The sequence below is a fragment of the Chinchilla lanigera genome, unplaced genomic scaffold (genome assembly GCF_000276665.1).
Source record: "Chinchilla lanigera isolate Chin_1 unplaced genomic scaffold, ChiLan1.0 scaffold00055, whole genome shotgun sequence".
Lineage (NCBI taxonomy): Eukaryota > Metazoa > Chordata > Mammalia > Rodentia > Chinchillidae > Chinchilla > Chinchilla lanigera.
The window spans coordinates 15,177,314-15,193,983 of NW_004955456.1; the positions used below are offsets into that span (position 1 = coordinate 15,177,314).

The 16,670-nt window shown below is 53.5% G+C and overlaps 3 protein-coding genes across 5 annotated transcripts in view; 1 reads left to right on the forward strand and 2 right to left on the reverse strand.

Moving 5' to 3' along the window:
• The window catches only part of Orai2 (ORAI calcium release-activated calcium modulator 2), a 10,340-nt gene extending 6,890 nt beyond the window's left edge, over positions 1-3,450 (reverse strand). Inside the window, exon 1 of the mRNA XM_005396836.2 lies at positions 3,052-3,450. Coding sequence (XP_005396893.1) covers positions 3,052-3,086 — 35 coding nt within the window. The 5' untranslated portion in view covers positions 3,087-3,450. The remainder of the gene's footprint in view (positions 1-3,051) is intronic.
• LOC102015378 lies at positions 2,293-6,828 on the forward strand. 3 transcript variants are annotated; one of them, XM_013520598.1, is made up of 3 exons: positions 2,293-2,911; positions 3,856-3,882; positions 6,567-6,828. In XM_013520598.1, exons 1-3 carry the CDS (start codon positions 2,408-2,410, stop codon positions 6,585-6,587), a joined length of 552 nt encoding a protein of 183 aa, XP_013376052.1. In that variant the 5' UTR covers positions 2,293-2,407; the 3' UTR covers positions 6,588-6,828. The 3 variants fall into 3 exon arrangements, 1 of the variants encoding a protein (XP_013376052.1); XR_262907.1 differs by lacking the exon at positions 3,856-3,882 and having other exon boundaries at positions 6,079-6,828; XR_262908.1 differs by lacking the exon at positions 3,856-3,882 and having other exon boundaries at positions 6,121-6,828.
• Positions 6,829-10,897: 4,069 nt separating this feature from the next.
• Prkrip1 (PRKR interacting protein 1 (IL11 inducible)) overlaps positions 10,898-16,670 on the reverse strand; it is a 28,057-nt gene continuing 22,284 nt past the window's right edge. Inside the window, exon 6 of the mRNA XM_005396837.2 lies at positions 10,898-12,203. Within this exon, the coding sequence (XP_005396894.1) occupies positions 12,100-12,203 (104 nt within the window). The 3' untranslated portion in view covers positions 10,898-12,099. The remainder of the gene's footprint in view (positions 12,204-16,670) is intronic.

Below are 16,670 nucleotides of genomic sequence, written 5' to 3' on the forward strand. Positions count from 1 at the left end.
TTTTTGTCTTTTCTTCCGGTACCAGGATTCGAACTCATGACCTTGTGCTTGCCAGGCAGGCGCTTTGCCGCTGAGCTAAATCCCCAGCCCCTGCCATGAGGTTCTGACCCTGCCATCTGTTTTTCTGATCTCACGCCCTCAGTTTCAGAATGGGAATTTCCCACCTACAAGACTCCGCACAAAATAATGCAGCCAAAGACTCAAAATTGTGTTCAATGTCCAGGTCCCAGCGACAGAACAAACGCTTCCAAGTGGCAGCTAGCTTCTTCCACCTTAGTTTTAATTAATTAATTATTTTCGTACTGGGGATTGAGTCCAGGGCCTTCACACGGGGGTATATCCCTCCTCTGCAGGCTTTCTTAAATTTTGAGAAAGAGTCTTGCTAAGTTGCTAAATTGCCCAGGCTGGGCTTGAGCTTGCGACCTTTTTGCCTCAGCCTCCTTCTGTCTGGGATTACAAACAGAAGTGACTCCACACCCAGCTCCAATTTAATCAGTACAGTTCCTCCTAAAATCAAATATTTGGTTTATATAATTCAAAGCCAATTCCAGGCTGTAACGGGAAAACCTTTAGCAAAATGAAAAACTAAATCCACCAACTGACCACTTAAAAGAGAACATTGTAAGGGGAAAGGGATACTGGAGACCCCCGGAGTCACCCCTGCTGAACATCCAGTTTGACAGTAACACAGCTCAAAGGGCTGTGTTACTGATCTCTGCCGAGATCTGTGAAGTTAACCCCAAATCCCCAGTAATAGCATAGGGGATTGGCAGTTCCTGTCAGCCACACGCCCGCAGGGATCAGCTCTAATTAATCTCCAGGGTACGCTTCAAGGGCACAGGCACCTTGCAGCTGCCCTGGCGACAAATAGTAACTTCTGTATTAGGCCCACCAGGCCCCACGGCAAGTATGCCTAAAGCTATTAAGAACATATGGGGAGCGTAGGTCCCAGGGAGTGTGGCTGGGGCAGTGAGGGGTGTTTATTAAGGTCAGCGGCAAAGGAAGCACCTCCCACTTCATCCCTCCACGCCAGATCCCAGCACAGTACCAAGGGAAGGCCCTGGAGGTGCACAAGGGCCTCCTCCAGCTCAGCTTCCTCTATCTTCCCCCCTGACCTATAGAGCCACAGCTCTTACTGGGCAGCTGTCAGGATCCCTGGGGAACAGCCTGTGTGCCTTCTACGAGGGGATGCCAATTACCAGGCCATTTGTAGGAAAGCCTACTTGGCCGCCCCGGGCACATCTTCTCACCCACATCTGCAGCCAGCAGCACTGCAGCCATGCACTCCATCACTAGTATGTCCCTTCTCTTGGGGGACGGATTCAGAGAAATGTGCTCACTAACCAATCTGTAGGCTAGCCTCAAATAACTGAATATGTCGTAATCTGGAACTGTACTTTCTCTTTTCCTTTCTCCTGTACAAAGCACAACTGAGCCTGTGGGTCTCCGGGGAAGAGGGGATCTAACCCTTGTTCTCTCTGCATTCCATCCCACGGAATCTTACTACACTTGGTTCTCAGCCACGAAAGGAAAAAGAGGCAGATTCTCCGCCTTCGAGGAACTCACTGCCCACCAGAAAAGCAAGATAAGGTGGTGACCCTCGCCCTGAGGGCTGATGTAGGGCAGAAGAGGAGGGAGCAGAGAAGGGCGACTTCCTTCTGCTAGTCAGGCTAAAGGTCCCTGCAGGAAGCACCCGGGAGCCACATCAGGGGTCTGAGACATGGTTTGTGAAGACAGGCTGACAGAGAGGAATGCTCCCTCAAAGACAAGATGCTCCCTGAATGGAGGGCCTGTGAGGTCCTGAAGACTAGCTCCAGGAGCACGGGGTGACTCCCATCCTGGGGGTCAGGGAGACGAGGGTGCAAGACACTTCTCTGGCTGTTGAGGGGCACGGAAGGAGCTAATAGTGGGAACAGTCCTGCACTGCTGGGTCCGTCTGGACCTGGACTACCATGCATCCCAGCGAGAGGACTGGGAGGCTGGGGAGGACCTGGGGGACAGTAAAGGGAGGGAAGCCCAGGAGCCACCAGTGTCCATGAGCCGGGCTCCAATCTGACGGTGAACCAAGATACAGAGCTTCAGGGTAGGGAGGTCTGAGGGCCGCCTCTAGGAAGTAGCTGGGCTGCAGATGTCCCTGAGTGGGTGGGGACGGCAGGAAGGGCTGTCTGGCTGGAGCTGGGTCTTAATACAAGCTTGCCAGGCATGGTGGCTGTAGGCTGAACATGGCAGCTCACGCCTGTAATCCCAGCATTCAGAAGGCTGAGGCAGGACTGCCACAAGTTTGAGGCCAACCTGGGCTACATAGTGCAAGACCAGCTTAGACTATAGCAAGAGCCTGTCTCAAAAAACCAAAGCAAAGACAAGCCTGCTGGTCCTGAAGTGATCTCCTCCCAAGGGATCAGCTGGGATGGGACTCAAACCCATCCTCCAACCTCCAGCCAGCCAGCCTGTGCCTCAGGGGTGGAGCAGTCTGGTCCCTGCACTCCAAGCTCAGGAGGAGGTGGGCTGGGACAAGATGGAGGCGACATTTGTCAGACAGCCCTGGCTCCGGAGGATGCTCTCTTGGCTCTACCTTCCGGGCTTTTTTTTTCGCTTTTATTTTTGTAAGGAGCAAAGAGTCTTAGAGAAAAATGGTGACCCTTTCTCTGAAGATCCAGGATTTCCCCCGGCAGGCTGGTCTGAAGCGGCTCCAGGACGCAGGCTCTGGAGTGCGCCTGTCGTGACTTCCTCTAAACATCTGGGGCACAGGAAATGTCTGTCACAGACTGGCGTGGGGAGGGGACCTGCAGCTGCCACAGAGGCCTCCTACGGACGTCCACCTGCATCTCTCCCCTTCCGAAGAGCCCCAGCGGCCTCGGATCCGGTGGGCACCGCAGCGCGCCAGGGATCCCACAGGACCGGGAGACGCCGGGTACTATCCTCTCCTCCCTTAGCCATTCTCTCCTTATTCACTCCATCTAAACCCACCGGGAGGAAGCCCCGTTCCTCTCCGGTCAAGCATTCCCGATCCACCCCACCCGAGCGGGGATCTCGCCTAGAGCTCTCCCCTACCTGCTTCTCTGCGGCCGAGGGAGGGGTGGGCGCATCTGCTCGGAGCGCTCACCGGAGCTGCGCTAGTTGCTGCACCGGGCTTCAGCTGGGGGCTCACAGCAGGCGATGATGCGACCCCGTGGCCGTGTGGCCCGGCCGGGGCGCAGAGCGCAGCCCCCTCCCTCCTTCCGCCTGGCGCGCGGGGTCCCCACGGCCCCGCCTCTGCCCTGCCCCCGCCGCTACTAAGGCAACCGCGCCGCTGTCACGTGACCAGCTCGTGGGGGTGCTGCGAGCCACGTGACCCGACTGTCCAAGAAGAGCGGGGCTCCTTTCCGGGGTCCGAATCTGGGTCCGGACCACTGGGAGTGGCAGGCCTGGGAGATCTGTTGACGCTCTTCTCCTATCCCAAGCCGGAGCGCGGAAGCGGCGAGGCGGGGATGCCCCAGGCCCGGCCACCGAACCATGAGCTGGGCTTTCTCCGACCCTGGGTCAGATGCTCAAGGACCGGCGGGGCCATGGCTGCTAGGCCCGCGGTGGGTGGGCTGAGCGTAGGAGAGCGGGGGGGGGGGGGGGGGGTGGGTTGCGGCAGTGTGAGCATCAGAGGTTGCCCGGTCCTTGGCCGGAGAAGGGTGGGGTGGGAGCAGGGGTGGAGGTAAGGCTCGGCCTGGCCACTTCTATTCCCAGGCTCCCCGGGACCCGGGGAACTAACCCTGTGCGTGGGCCCCAGGAACTTGCACCAACTGCGGCTGCAGAGAGCCTCTCACCCTTGCTGGTGAATTCTGCGGTTTACGACCTGACATACTCAATCAGGAACTTTCTTTCCAGGAAGTGCACATGAATAATCACCGACAGGTGAGATGGGTTCATAGCAACCCATGGAGCCAGACAGCCCGTCGGAGCCCTCCTTACGTGCCTGATGGGCTGCTGCGTGCCCTACATAGGATTTTTCCATCTGTCACAATGGCATTGGACTGACACATTTACCCAGACGAAAGAAAAATTCCACTCGTGTCACCCGTCCAAATTTTTTGACAATAGGGAGGGTATAGATGTTGCAGCTGCCATACTGTTTATGCTTCAGGTTGCTTTACAGAGCCCCCTGCTGAGCTAAATGATGTCTTTTAACCCAGGAGGACACTTAAAACCAGACTGGACCAGTTGCCCCCTCCTGGAGGCAGGTTAGGCCCTACGGAGGGCCATAAGAGAGTCCTAGGGTGACTGTAGCCTCCCTTTCCAAGAGATGCCTGTAGAAAGCCAAGTTCAGGAACCGGTGTCCTCAGAAAGCAGTCAGGCCCCGGCTTTCTGGCTTTCAGACCGCGATTTTGTGGTAAGCAAACTTGAAAACAGGAAGAAAAGACTTTGTTTTACAAAAAACTTTGTAAACAGCAGTTGCATCACACATCTCTTTCAGCGAGAGAGCTCAGTGCAGGCTCTCAGGAAGCCTGGCTTTGCTGTCCAGCGCCGTCAGCGAGGGCTCCACCCAAGCACAATTATCCAGCGTGCCCAGACAGAAGCAAGTGCCAGCTGTAATTACCACTGCCCTTCAGAGCCACTTTCCTTACCAGATACAGAAAATGGCAGGGTGTTTTCACCCTTAAAAGGCTTGGGGCTCCCCGCTGCCCCGACACACACACAAAGGTGGAGGGAGCCGAGCCTGTGGTGGTGCAGCCTGTAATCCCAGCAACTGGGAAGGGTGACCAGTTGCAAGTTTGAGCATAGCCTAGGGAATTTAGCAAGACTGTCTCAAAAAATTAACAAATAAAAAGGGCTGGGGATGTAGCTCAGAGGTACAGTACTAGTTCTACCCTAGTACTGGGTAAATAAAAAAAAAAAGTCGAGGGAGGCAAGAGTGCCACGTTGAAAGGACATTTAGTAGTTACAAACAGATGTGTGGAGGACCCCTTCAGGTGCACGGGGAGCTGAGTGATAGTTACACAGCCACCAACCCTTCCACCTTCTGGCTGGGGGCACATTCCCCCTGCCAGGACACTGGGCTGCAGGTTAGGCTGTCTCCTGAGCTGGCAAGTCCCTTCCTCTCATAAGGTCTCAGCTACCCCAGCTTTGAAAAGACCAATTCTTTGCAGAGATACACACACAGGGTCAAGCACCCGCTAGACCTGTGCATCATATTCCTTTGTTCAGTGAGCCATGGTCTTTTTTCCCTTCTGACTTGCACACGTAGCACTGAGGATGACCAAGGTACCAATCTGCCGGTGCCTCACTGCTGTCCCCTCTGCCATTCACTCCTATGGCCTGGCCCGTTTCATCACTCACAGCAGCTCTGCAACGTCTTTTTTTTTTTTTTGGTCTTTTTGAGACAGGGTCTCCGTATGCAGTTCAGGTTGGCCTTGAGCTTACTTTGTAGCCCAGGCTGGCCTTAAACTCGCAACGATCCTCCTGCCTCAGCCTCCCCAGTGCTGGGATTACAGGCGTGCACCACCATGCCTGGCTCCTGCAAAGTCTAACAGCCAACTATCTCACTGAATTAGTTTTTCATTACTGTAACAAATACTTGGGGCTACTTTATAAAGACAAGGTTTATTTTGGTCTATGGTTCTGGAGGAAGCAGTCTAAATGGCATGGCCCAGGCTTTGGAGAGGACCCTTAGGCTGTGTCAGGTCATGGTGGGTGTAGGTGACCTCCCTATGTGGTCTGTCCCTCTCCTTATGAAGCCAGTAGGATTTAATCATGGGGGAGCCACTCTAATGACCTTAGCTAGCTCCCTGAAGACCCCACCTCTAATACTATCACTACAAGATGTCGGAGACTAAGCTCCTGCATGAACGGGGGTGCAGACCGTAACCCCCACCTGACCTTTGCACTCTCTTCACAGCCCGCCCTTCCTCTGGACCTTGTTGAGACCCATCTTTCCCCCTTGCAGCCACCCTTGTGTCTCACATTTAACCTGCTGCCACCCGTCCCCACAGCACGGCAAATTTCTCAGCAGAGCTGTCGTCGCTTCACCCCCTCAGCCCCTTGCAGTCCCCTGCCAATGTGTCGCTACCCCCAGAGGCTCTTTCAGCCGGCAGCCCTGTCTCCTTCTTTCAGGAAACGCCTCGGTGACTCTGCCCAACTGTTTCTTGCTGCCAGGGTCTGTCCCCTAGATGCTCCTCAGCTTCTGCCTGGGCCCTCTCTTCACTACGCTGCTCCCTGGCTGGTCTCTTCTGCTCCACCGCTTCAAGCACCACGTGCAGCCGGAGGGTTCCCAAGTGTCACCTTGTGCCTGGCTCTCCCCTCCCGACCTGGGTGACATCTCTGCAGCAGCGCCAAGGGCCCTTGACTTCACCATGGCCCAGCTGAACTTGTCATCTTGTCACCCTGACACACCTGCTCCACCTCCAGGCCACCTGTCTCAGGGAAGGTTCCTTCATCCGCCCAGGTGGTGACGTGATCAATCTGGTATCATCCTGGGCTCCTTCTCTCCCCATCCAGTGCTGGGGATTCTCCTGCCAGAACTCTTCCCCACGTGCCTCTGTTCAGGCCACTGTTACCTCTGGCTGCTCTACTGCCTACCCGTTGCTCTTGTCCCCTTCCAGGGTGTTCTCTGCATCCAGTGAGGCCTGAACACAGCAGCACCCTGCACTGCTCCAGTCAGAGCAGAGCTCCTGGAAGGTGGGGGCACTTCCTGTGTGCATGACACTGGCCCTGGATCCCTGGGGCTGAGCCCTTGTCGGGTGTTCCAGGAACATCTGCTACAGTCCCCTCGGAAGAAGCAAAGCTGCCGATGGCCCCTCTGGACTCGCTCCAGGTTAATCTCTAAGTGTGCTCCTTATGGAAATACATGTTAATATATGGTAATTGTAGCTCACTTTCATCAAACGTGCTAAAGAGAAAACATCAATTAACTTCAGCAGGGGAAAACACACCTGCTCCCATGAAGGTGAGGGAAAGTTTCCACAGTTCTCCTTCCCCGCAGCGGTAGGGACTAGATCAAGCCGTATTCCTGAGTCTAAGTCAACAGAACATCACTTGTCTAACTCAATTTAACAATGTCTTTCCGAGATATATGATAATGGTGCATGCCTATAATCCCAGCACTCGGAGGCTGAGGCAGGAGGACTGCAAGTTTGAGCCCAGCCAGGGCAATTCGGCAGCTTAGCGAGATTCTGTCTCAAAATAAAAAAAGAGCTGGGAATGTAGCTCAGTGCCAAGGCCCTAAATTCAATCCCTGACGTTGAAAACAGGAAGTAAATTTAAAACAGTACCAGCACTTCATGTACTCCAAGCCTGCATTTCTCAAGGTGGTGGTGGGGGGACAGGCTCCTGGGACACCTGTTTAAAATGTGGATTCTGAGCCTGAATCACTGAAATGAATCAATTCTCCAGGGGCAGCACCTAGGAATCTGGATTTTTAAAGGGGCTCTTTCACAGCTACCTGCGTGTCACAAATCACTTTAGCAGCCTCCTACATACTACCTACCCGCAGGCAGCTGTCTGTTTTTCCTGCCGTATTAGTAGTTTGTCAGGTTTGAAGAGTGTCCCCGCCAGCTTCCAGTCCCTGGAGATCGCTCAATTGTGTAATGGATATTTAATGAGTCTCTACTACATCCCGAGCACCGTGTGGCACTAGGGCCGCAGCGAAGAACAGGAAGCAAGGGCCTCGCTCTCAGGGACCTGCAGTGTTGTGGGAGCAGAGAGTAAACCATTGACAAGTGCTGTGAAAGAGAAGGAAAAAAATGGTGGCAGTGAGTGGGGAGAGGCCGCTCCAAAGAGCTGGTATCTCGGCTGACGCTAACTAAGAGGCAGTGGCAGGGCTTCTGAGGCAGGTGTGCGGGGGCAGATACAACGCCATGAGGAGCCAGGGTGAGGGTGGCACGGGAGGTGGGAGGAGGGGCAGTGTCCGACCTTGGGGCTGTGCAGCTCATATTTTACTCCAAGTCGGGCAAGCTCCTGGGGACTGCATACTGGCAGTGACAAGTCTGGCTTCCATTTGTGAAGTGTCCCCTGGCCGCTGCACGGAGAATGGGGGTAACCGCAGAGGAGGCATCATCCCCCGGTGGACTGGGGGGACAGGGCACACACCGAGTGCAAGGTCCAGGCCTTGGTTAACAGAGGACTGCGGGGAGGGGTACGAGGAACAGGAGTCAAAGGTGATGAGCAGTTACTGAGGTGGGAAGATGCGGGGGCAAGACCAGGGCTCCCGTGCCCCTTTCTCTCACACTACATTTGAGGTGCCCGTCAGACACTCAAGGGTGGCCGTCAAGCAGCTGATGCGACCCAGGCCTGTGGGGCTCCAGGGTAGACAAGCCTGACAAAGGCAGAAGATACCTGCAAGGATAGCACTGAAGCCGGACAAGCTCTCCCGGGGCTGCTGTGGACGGAGAACAGCATGCTGACCACCTCTACGCTCGGGCAGGGGCAGGAGGGGCCAGGAGGGATGTCGGGGATGCTGCGTGGAAAGGCTGTCTGTCTTGCCACCGAGGGCTGACTTGGCGAGGAAGAGGAAGAGCACAGTGCGCGATGGGGCGGGCAGAGGTGGATGGACCCTGGCCTGGGAGTGGGAGGACAAGGAGCCTGAGCTGGGGCCCTTGTCTACTGCCCTAACAGGAGACGCCGGGACTTGTCTATTGGCCTGGGGGGCGGTGTGTGTGGAGGAAGCAGACCTTCAGGGGACCTGTGGGGCCATCCTGCACCGTGCCAGCGTGGAGACAGAGGCACCCTTGGGCTGGCGCGCAACGTGGGGGCTGCGCAGCGCAGGCCCAAGGCCGCTGTTTTCTCCAGCTTCCGAGATGGTGAGGCCCACAGGAGGGAGCAGGAGAGGTCTGAGAGGACAGCATACACACAGTTCCTGTGGAAAGCAGCCGTCCGGGGATGGGCAGGCAGAGCTGGGTGGCAGCGTGGCATCCGGGGGCCCTGTTCCACATGGGATGAGCAGCACAGCTGCCAACTTCTCGAGGTGAGAAGATGCTGGCGTCATGGCGAGGAGCTGGGCTCAGTTCCCCGCTTTGGGAAACGCTTCGCGCTTCCAGGCTGCTCGTGCACACTTACCCCATCCCCCGACAGCCAAAACTCGTTATCCACAGTAGCTGTGTTCTGTGAAGCCACCAGACGCTACGTCAACGAGGCCTGAACCCCTGCTCCTCAGGGAAGCAGGACTGGGCTCCTGCCGGCCTCTGACCACATTTCCAACAGCTGAGCCTTACATTACCTGCTCTTGTGTTTCTGTCTGAAGGCACCTTATTCACTCCTACTGCTGGGTCATTAATGCTGGGCTCACAGCCAAGAGGTATGTAACACAGCTGTCCTCCACAGCGCACATAGGGCTTTGTTGCACTTAGGAACACCAGACAGCACTTCAGCGCTATGCCCGGGGACACTTTAACTATCACTGGACAAAGCGAAAAACGCAGAACATCTGCCACTCAACACACCCCGAGAAGGACGCTGTGCAGTATGAGCTGATACAAGCAAGCCTTGCTTATTCGACCTCAGGTGGGGACACCTGAATGGTCACAGCTTAAATTCTCTGCAATGTGTGCCTGGAAATGACGATGAAAGCAAGGTGGGTATGGACTGTGGGGTCACAAGTTAATTTTAACGAGCAAATTCACAAATACAGGATCATCTACACTTTATGGCACACTGCACTGTACTATTATCACATGCACATGCAGCCAAGCTCCAGACCTGCACAGTCCTGCAGGACTGAACCACCAGGGGTATAGGCGTGACAGTCCCATCGGGCAGCTGGTGGTAAAAACGGTCTAATCATGTTTATCGGTGTTTTTGCTAATAAAACTAATAAAAAGCCACGTAGAGGGACAGGCATGCATGTACCACTGCCTTGAACGTGTGAAAGGAGGGTTTTGCAGCCCACAGCCCTGGTAGGGCCCCAGGGACCTTTCCTACCAAGCCTCTCCCCAGGACAGCATATCTGTATGACAGATGCTAGAGTCATTCAGGCTGGGTTCAAACTCAAGCTCTACCACTTACGCGCTGATGGATGAATACTGCAATGCAAAATCTATACCACCATGAACGGCTCAGCCTGATAGGGGGTGTTAAAGTGCTCAGCCGATGCTAGCAACAAGTGAATGCAGGCCTACCTTGCTGGTAAAGCAGAATCCTTGCAGAAGTCTTCTCCCCTTCAGGCACTAACTAAGCCGACCTGCTTAGCTCCTGAGATCAGGTAAGATGCAGGTTCAGGACGGTATGGCTGCAGAATCGTGAGGTTTTATGACAGGAGAGTATATTATTACAGCTGTGAGTTCCCCTCCAGGCTAGTCTCCACCCATAAGCCATCAGCAAGGGTGTTACTTCATGAGTATCCCCTAATTGTGGCTTGGGGGGGGGGGTGCACTCTAGTCTTACCGATTCCCTTCTCAATGACCGCATCATCTTCTTTTCCCAAATACTACCCTGGAGACAGAATCATTACACAGAAGTACTGACGATCCCCGAACAATGGCCAGAAACTGCTGCTGCATATATATATATGTGTCTATATATATATATATATATATATATATATATGTGTGTGTGTGTGTGTGTGTGTATATATATATATGTGTGTGTGTATATATATATTTGCTGCATTTTCTGCCTAATCTCAAAAGCTACTTGCTCAGCCACCCGCCACACGACCGCTGAACATGTCTCTCAGCGCAGCCAGGTGACCTGGCAGGGGCAGCGAGGGGCTTGCCCCAGTCCTCACCAGAGGCAAGGTCAGGACTCAAACCCAGGTTAGGCTCCTAGCCGGGCACCCCAGTGGCCTTGCAGGGAGAGGAGGCTGACAAGGTCCTAGCTGACACACATTTGGGGGGGAGGAAACAGAGATAGGGAAACAAGAATCCAGAGACAGGGAACTAAAAGTAAGTCCCAACAACCAACCAGTCCCCAACACAAGAGAAATACAGATTTCAAAACGTACAGCCAGGGTGTGTGTTAATTTATTAGGGCTGATGCTTCATTTTGGCTTTTTCAGAAAGGAACACTCCTGTGACTTAAGCTACCAAAGGGACAGGCGCTAACACAGATATCATGTGGCTCGGAGTGGGGCCAGGGAAACCTCCGCTATAGAAGTAAAATAAAACTGTCCCTGGGTTTCCCATCACTCAAAATAACTACTTCCTCAATGCCATTCCAGCCCATAAAAGGCACACAATATACTTAGGAGCTGGAGATAATCCAAAAATGCAGCAAAGGCTCTAATTTGAAACTGACTCTGTCAACCCTGTTTGCCTGAGGGCCCTGAGGACAAAGCTGCCCCCGGCCACCTGCCATGTGCCCCGGCTCCCGGCGCAGTGCCCTGCACGCTGGAGCTGCTGGTTCTGTCCCGGCCAGGATACATGTGAGCCTGGACACACAGTGGGCACGCAGGCTGCTTCTCTGCCTCGGTGCCCACGTGACCCAGGCAGAGCACAGTCCCCAGGTGCCGTTGCTTTTAGTCCCCTTTGGCTTCCGGATGAAAATGAAGCTTTTGACCAATACCCCGCCCCTTCCAGTATGGCTAGGACTCCTCTGGGACTCTACCTGGGTAGGCCCGGCCTGGATTCCCTACCTGCTTATTTCTCTAGCAACCTGACTTCCCCATAGCTCTTTCCACACAGCGCGCTCCCTCTGTATGGCCCGGCCAGCCCCTCTGTGGCGGGGTCTGCGCTCCCCATGGAGGAGCAGGCAAGGTGCCCGCCCCCGAGTCGGCCCTGGCGCCGAGGCTGCATCCCTGCTGAGTCTGGGAGCAGGCCCACGTCCCAGGACCTGTTGAATCTTGAGGCCTCGTCTCTATTGTGTCATTTCATGGCCCCTCTACAGCTTTGGTAATTAATGTTTCACATGTCCGAACAAAACCTTGAGGTTTTCTGCTCTTTACTACAGTAATGTTCCCTTCCAAAAACCAGCCTCAAGCTCGTCACTGGTCGGGTAGGAGAACAGGCGCCGGCTGCTGGCGAGGCACTTTCCCCCTTCTGGCAGGAACACAGGGGCATGCTTTGAGGCAGTGTCTAACGGTCCCTCTGTCCCCTGGACTTCCATGTGTTCCCTAAGCAGCCTTCTTCCCTGCTGGCTGCACTGAGCGTCTCCTGAGGCTCTGGTCACAGGAAGTGCCAGGCTTGTGACAGCCGCCGAGCAACCTCATCGCCCCATGATGAAGCTGGGCTCGTCTTCCTCCTCCTCCTCCTCCGCTCCAGATGTCTCCTCAGAGCTACTGGCCGGCTGCTCCCGGGACTCACTGGGTCCTGAAACCACACAGCATTGCATTATAGACACACAAATGTACCTGAAAGGCACCCTAAAAAAGGAGAGAGCTGAAGGAACACGGGAGCCTCTTGCAGACAGCACAGCCAGGGGCCGGACGCCGGCCTCCCATGTGCCTCGCCCCCACGCCCTTCCTCCTGGTCCTCTGCGGCTCTCACCAAAAGGCCCAGCCGCATAGGAGACCCTGACACCCCACAGACCAGCCCACTGCTTTTGTACAGCTCCCATCATCTACAATGCCTACCGCCCCCACGGGCTTGATCTTTAACACCAAACAAAACAAAACAAAATACAAAAAACCCCTGTGTAGCCAAAGGCTCTCCTGGCTCTTCCCAAACACAGGCTGCAGCCCTCTCCCCGACATCCCCAGGGCAACTCCTGAGTCACAGGCATTTTCTCCGCCACAACTGCCAGGACCACAGTGCAGCGGAGCTGGCCCAAAGCACAGCAGAGACGGCCCGTTCCCCGCCCCCCTCTGGCCCTCTTATGGGAGCTGGAAAGCGGGGCAGACCACAGCGCAGCATGAAGTCCTACCGCTCAGCCATCGGGGGTGGCACCTGCAGGCCAACGGGTACATCGGGTCCCCTGAGCGGGCCAAGGGCCCCAGCCTGCACATGAGCCGAGGCCACCCCTGCTGCTCTATGCCCACAGAGCTTTGCTACTGCTGTCATCACAGGCTGACAGGGCTTGGGGGACCCAAGGGACAACACAGCCTGAAAATCATTTCCCCATCCGCCCTAGGAGGGGACAGGGAAAAGAGCTAAAAAGCCTCTGAAAATGCACCATCTCCCCACCAGTGAACACCAAGGGTCCTGTCTGCACAACACGCAGTCAGGGCCTAGATCTTGAAGGATCATCTTTAAAGGGAGAAGCTTAAGAGCGGCTTGGTGGTGCACACCTATAATCCCAGCCCCTCAGGAGGCTGAGGCAAAAGGACCATGATGAGTTCAAGACCTGCCTGGACTACACACTGAGACCTGTCTCACTACGAGAGAGAGAGAGAGAGAGAGAGAGAGAGAGAGAGACAGAGACAGAGAGAGAGAGACAGAGACAGAGAGAGAGATAGAGAGACAAAGAGAGATAGAGGTAGAGAGAGAGACAGAAAGAGACAGAGAGAGAGAGAGAGAGAGAGAGAGAGAGAGAGAGACAGAGAGAGACAGAGACAGAGACAGAGAGAGGCCTAGACATATGGTGCAACTTTCAACTCCTTGAACAAAATTAATCTACCTAATTCATTCTGTCAACATAATAAATAAGGAAACAGTAATAAATAATAAAGAGCTTACTTCTTGCCAGCTATTATGCTTAATGCTGGGAATATAAGAACTCAAAGATACTTAAAACAAGATACCACAACACAATATTAGAATGGCTAATATCCAAAGAACTGGTAATACCAACTACCACTAGTGAGGATGCAGAGAACTCAACTTTCAGCCCTCCCCAGGGGAAATGCAAAACTGTACAACCACTTTGGAAAACTGGGGCAGTTTCTTTAAAAGTTAAACAAGATGAATCTTATCATACAACCCAGCAAGCACTCCTAGGCATTTACTCAACTCAATGACGGCATCTATCTTCTTTTCCCAAATACTACCCTGGGGACAGAATCATTACACGTTAGAAGTCCTGATGATCCCCGAACAACGGCCAGAGCGGTAGGACTTCATGCTGCACTGTGGTCTGCCCCGCTTTCCAGCTCCCGTAAGAGGGCTAGAGGAGGGCGGGGAACGGGCCGTCTCTGCTGTGCTTTGGGCCAGCTCCGCTGCACTGTGGCACTGGCAGTTGTGGCAGGGGAAAATGCCTGTGACTCAGGAGTCGCCCTGGGGATGTTGGATTGGAAACAAATGCACACAAAAATCGGCACCCAACTGTCTGGTGCAGCTTTATTCCTAGTTTTCCAGATTGGGTTCCAACTCTTTTTTTTTTTTTTCTGGTACCAGGAATTGAACTCATGAAGTCGCACTTGCCAGGCTGGTGCTGTGCCGCTGAGCTAAATCCCTAGGCCCTGGGTTCCAACTCTTGACCCTCCTGCCTCAGCCTCCCAGAGTGCTGGGATTACATATGACCACACAGCTAAGATACTGTTAAACCTTTAAAAGTATTCTATTAAGTGAAAGAAGACAATTAAAAATCCTGTATATCACACAATTCCAATTCTGCGACAGTGTGGAAAAGGCACAACTACAGAGATGGTAAACAGGGGTAGGGGTCGGGATGAGGGTGAACAGGTGAAGTCTAAGGGATTCTCAGGGTGGTGAAACTGTTCCGTGGTGCAGTATTAACAGTGGTGGGTGCATAGTGTCACACATTTGGCAGAATCCACAGAGCGTTACAACACAAAGAACCAAACCTTAGTTATGCAAAATTGTAAAAGCCATTTAGGAGGCCACAGATCCCAGGATGGACAGCAAAAGCTCACACACGGATTGCACTGCACTACAACTGTCTCAACAACCTCTGCGAAGGAGTTGGGGGAGGAAGGTGCCGGTGCGGGGGCTCTGGAACAGCCCACCACCCTGGACCGCAGATGATAAATGAGCCTGTCTCCCACAGTAATGGGGACTCGCAAGCCACCAGCATGTACACTGGACTAACCAGTGAAGGAGACAGATGGCGGGTGGGCAGTGGGAGCAGAGCTACTCCCATCAGGGTAACCCAGGACAGAAGGACAGAATGGGTTAGAGGTGCTGACATCACTATCAACCCATGCTTAACTTACATGGTCACGGATGATCACACGTCAGCATTTACAGTCTGTGTCTGCATACTGCCTAGCACACACTCACGGGCTGTTTGATGATGCTTTTAACAAAGCCGGTCTGCACAGATGATGGAGGTGGCGTAAGACCGTATCTCCTTGTGCTGTCATAGCTCTCTCAGTGTAAGCACACCCAGACAGGCTGGCACGACCACGGTCACTCACCAGCACACGGCCCAGAAAATAGTCCCACTGTTAAGTGATGGCTGTTATTTCCTTACTGTCAATGGAGAGAGCCTAAAAACACCACCCCACCCCAGAAGCGAAGGGCCCCTCTTGCCCCAGTCTCATTTCTAACACCACTCCTCCAGCAAAGGAAACCAGGACTTCTGGGACAAATGGCTGATTCTATGCCCAGGGCAGGACACACACAAGACGAGTCTGGACTATCTTGTAGCGCTAGAAAGTAAGGAAGGGCTAAAAAAGAAAAAGCCCACAAGGGTGGGACTTTATCAAAGGGAAACATGAGCCAGGGAAAAGAGCTCCTGCTTGGTGGCCAGAGCTGGAACAATTTGAAATGCAAGATAAAGTAGCAGGATTATAACCTTAAGTATAAAGTAAACATTCCTCACGATGTGACGAAACGGTCGCTTTATCTCTGTACAATTCCTCCCCAAACAGCCCAGTATAATTATGAAAAAACGCCAGACAACCCAGCTGAGGGACATCCTACCCAAACAAGGTCTGAGAAACTGTCACAGACAGCAGCGACCTGGACACGCAAAGATTAAATGTAGTGTGGTATCCCACACTGGATTTTGGGAAAGGCACAAGGCATTAGATAAAACTAAAGAAATCACAATAAGGTCTGGATTTCAGCTCCTAAACTGTTCACACTGGTCCATTAATTGTGATAACCCACCACATAAACTTATTAAACCAATGACACTGGGTCTATGAGAACTCTCTGTACCATCTGCAATTTTTCTGTAATTGTAAAGCTATGCTGAAATTAAAAGTTAACAAAAAAAGAAAAAGAAAAAGCAAAAGCCAAAAACTGAGGTTATAGCTAAGGAGATAAGCATGTTAAGCGATTTAGCAGATTTTATAACCAAAACCCTACAGGATTAGGGCAAGGCTGCCCCTGCAGCGGGGTGGGTGCGAAGCTGGGGGTGCGTACAAGAGGAAGGTGGGGCGTGAATGAAATCTCCAGGCCCCTGGCAGTCAGGGAGCAGGACCAGGAGGGAAGGCCAGCGGCCTGAGTGCAGCAGGAAGGCTCAAGGGCAGAGGTGTAGGTGCAGCAGAGCGGAGGGCGTGGGAAGGCAGTAGCAGGCCAAAGTGGTGGAGAGCCAGGAAGGCTGAGCAGGGTTCAAGCAAGGTCACCTCACAGAAAGTATGGGTACCCGGGATCAAATCCTGGCCCACCACCCACTCCTCCTGTGCTCTGAGGGTGCCATCGTCACTCAGTATCTGAAGCCTGTTATTTGTAAAATTTAGGTAACACTACTGATATAGGGCTACAGTGAAGATTACGTTTACAGTTAATATGGGCAAAGCATTTAGAGCTAAGAGTACTTAATAAATGTTCAGCGTCAGCTAGTATTGTTCTGTAAGCAGAAGAATGAGTGACAAGCCAATTTGTATTTTATGGAAGAGCTTTAGAGCTGGGCCGGGTGGTGTACACCTGCAATCCTAGCACTCCAGGAGGCTGAGGCAGAAGGATCAAAACCTTGAGCCTAGCCCGGGC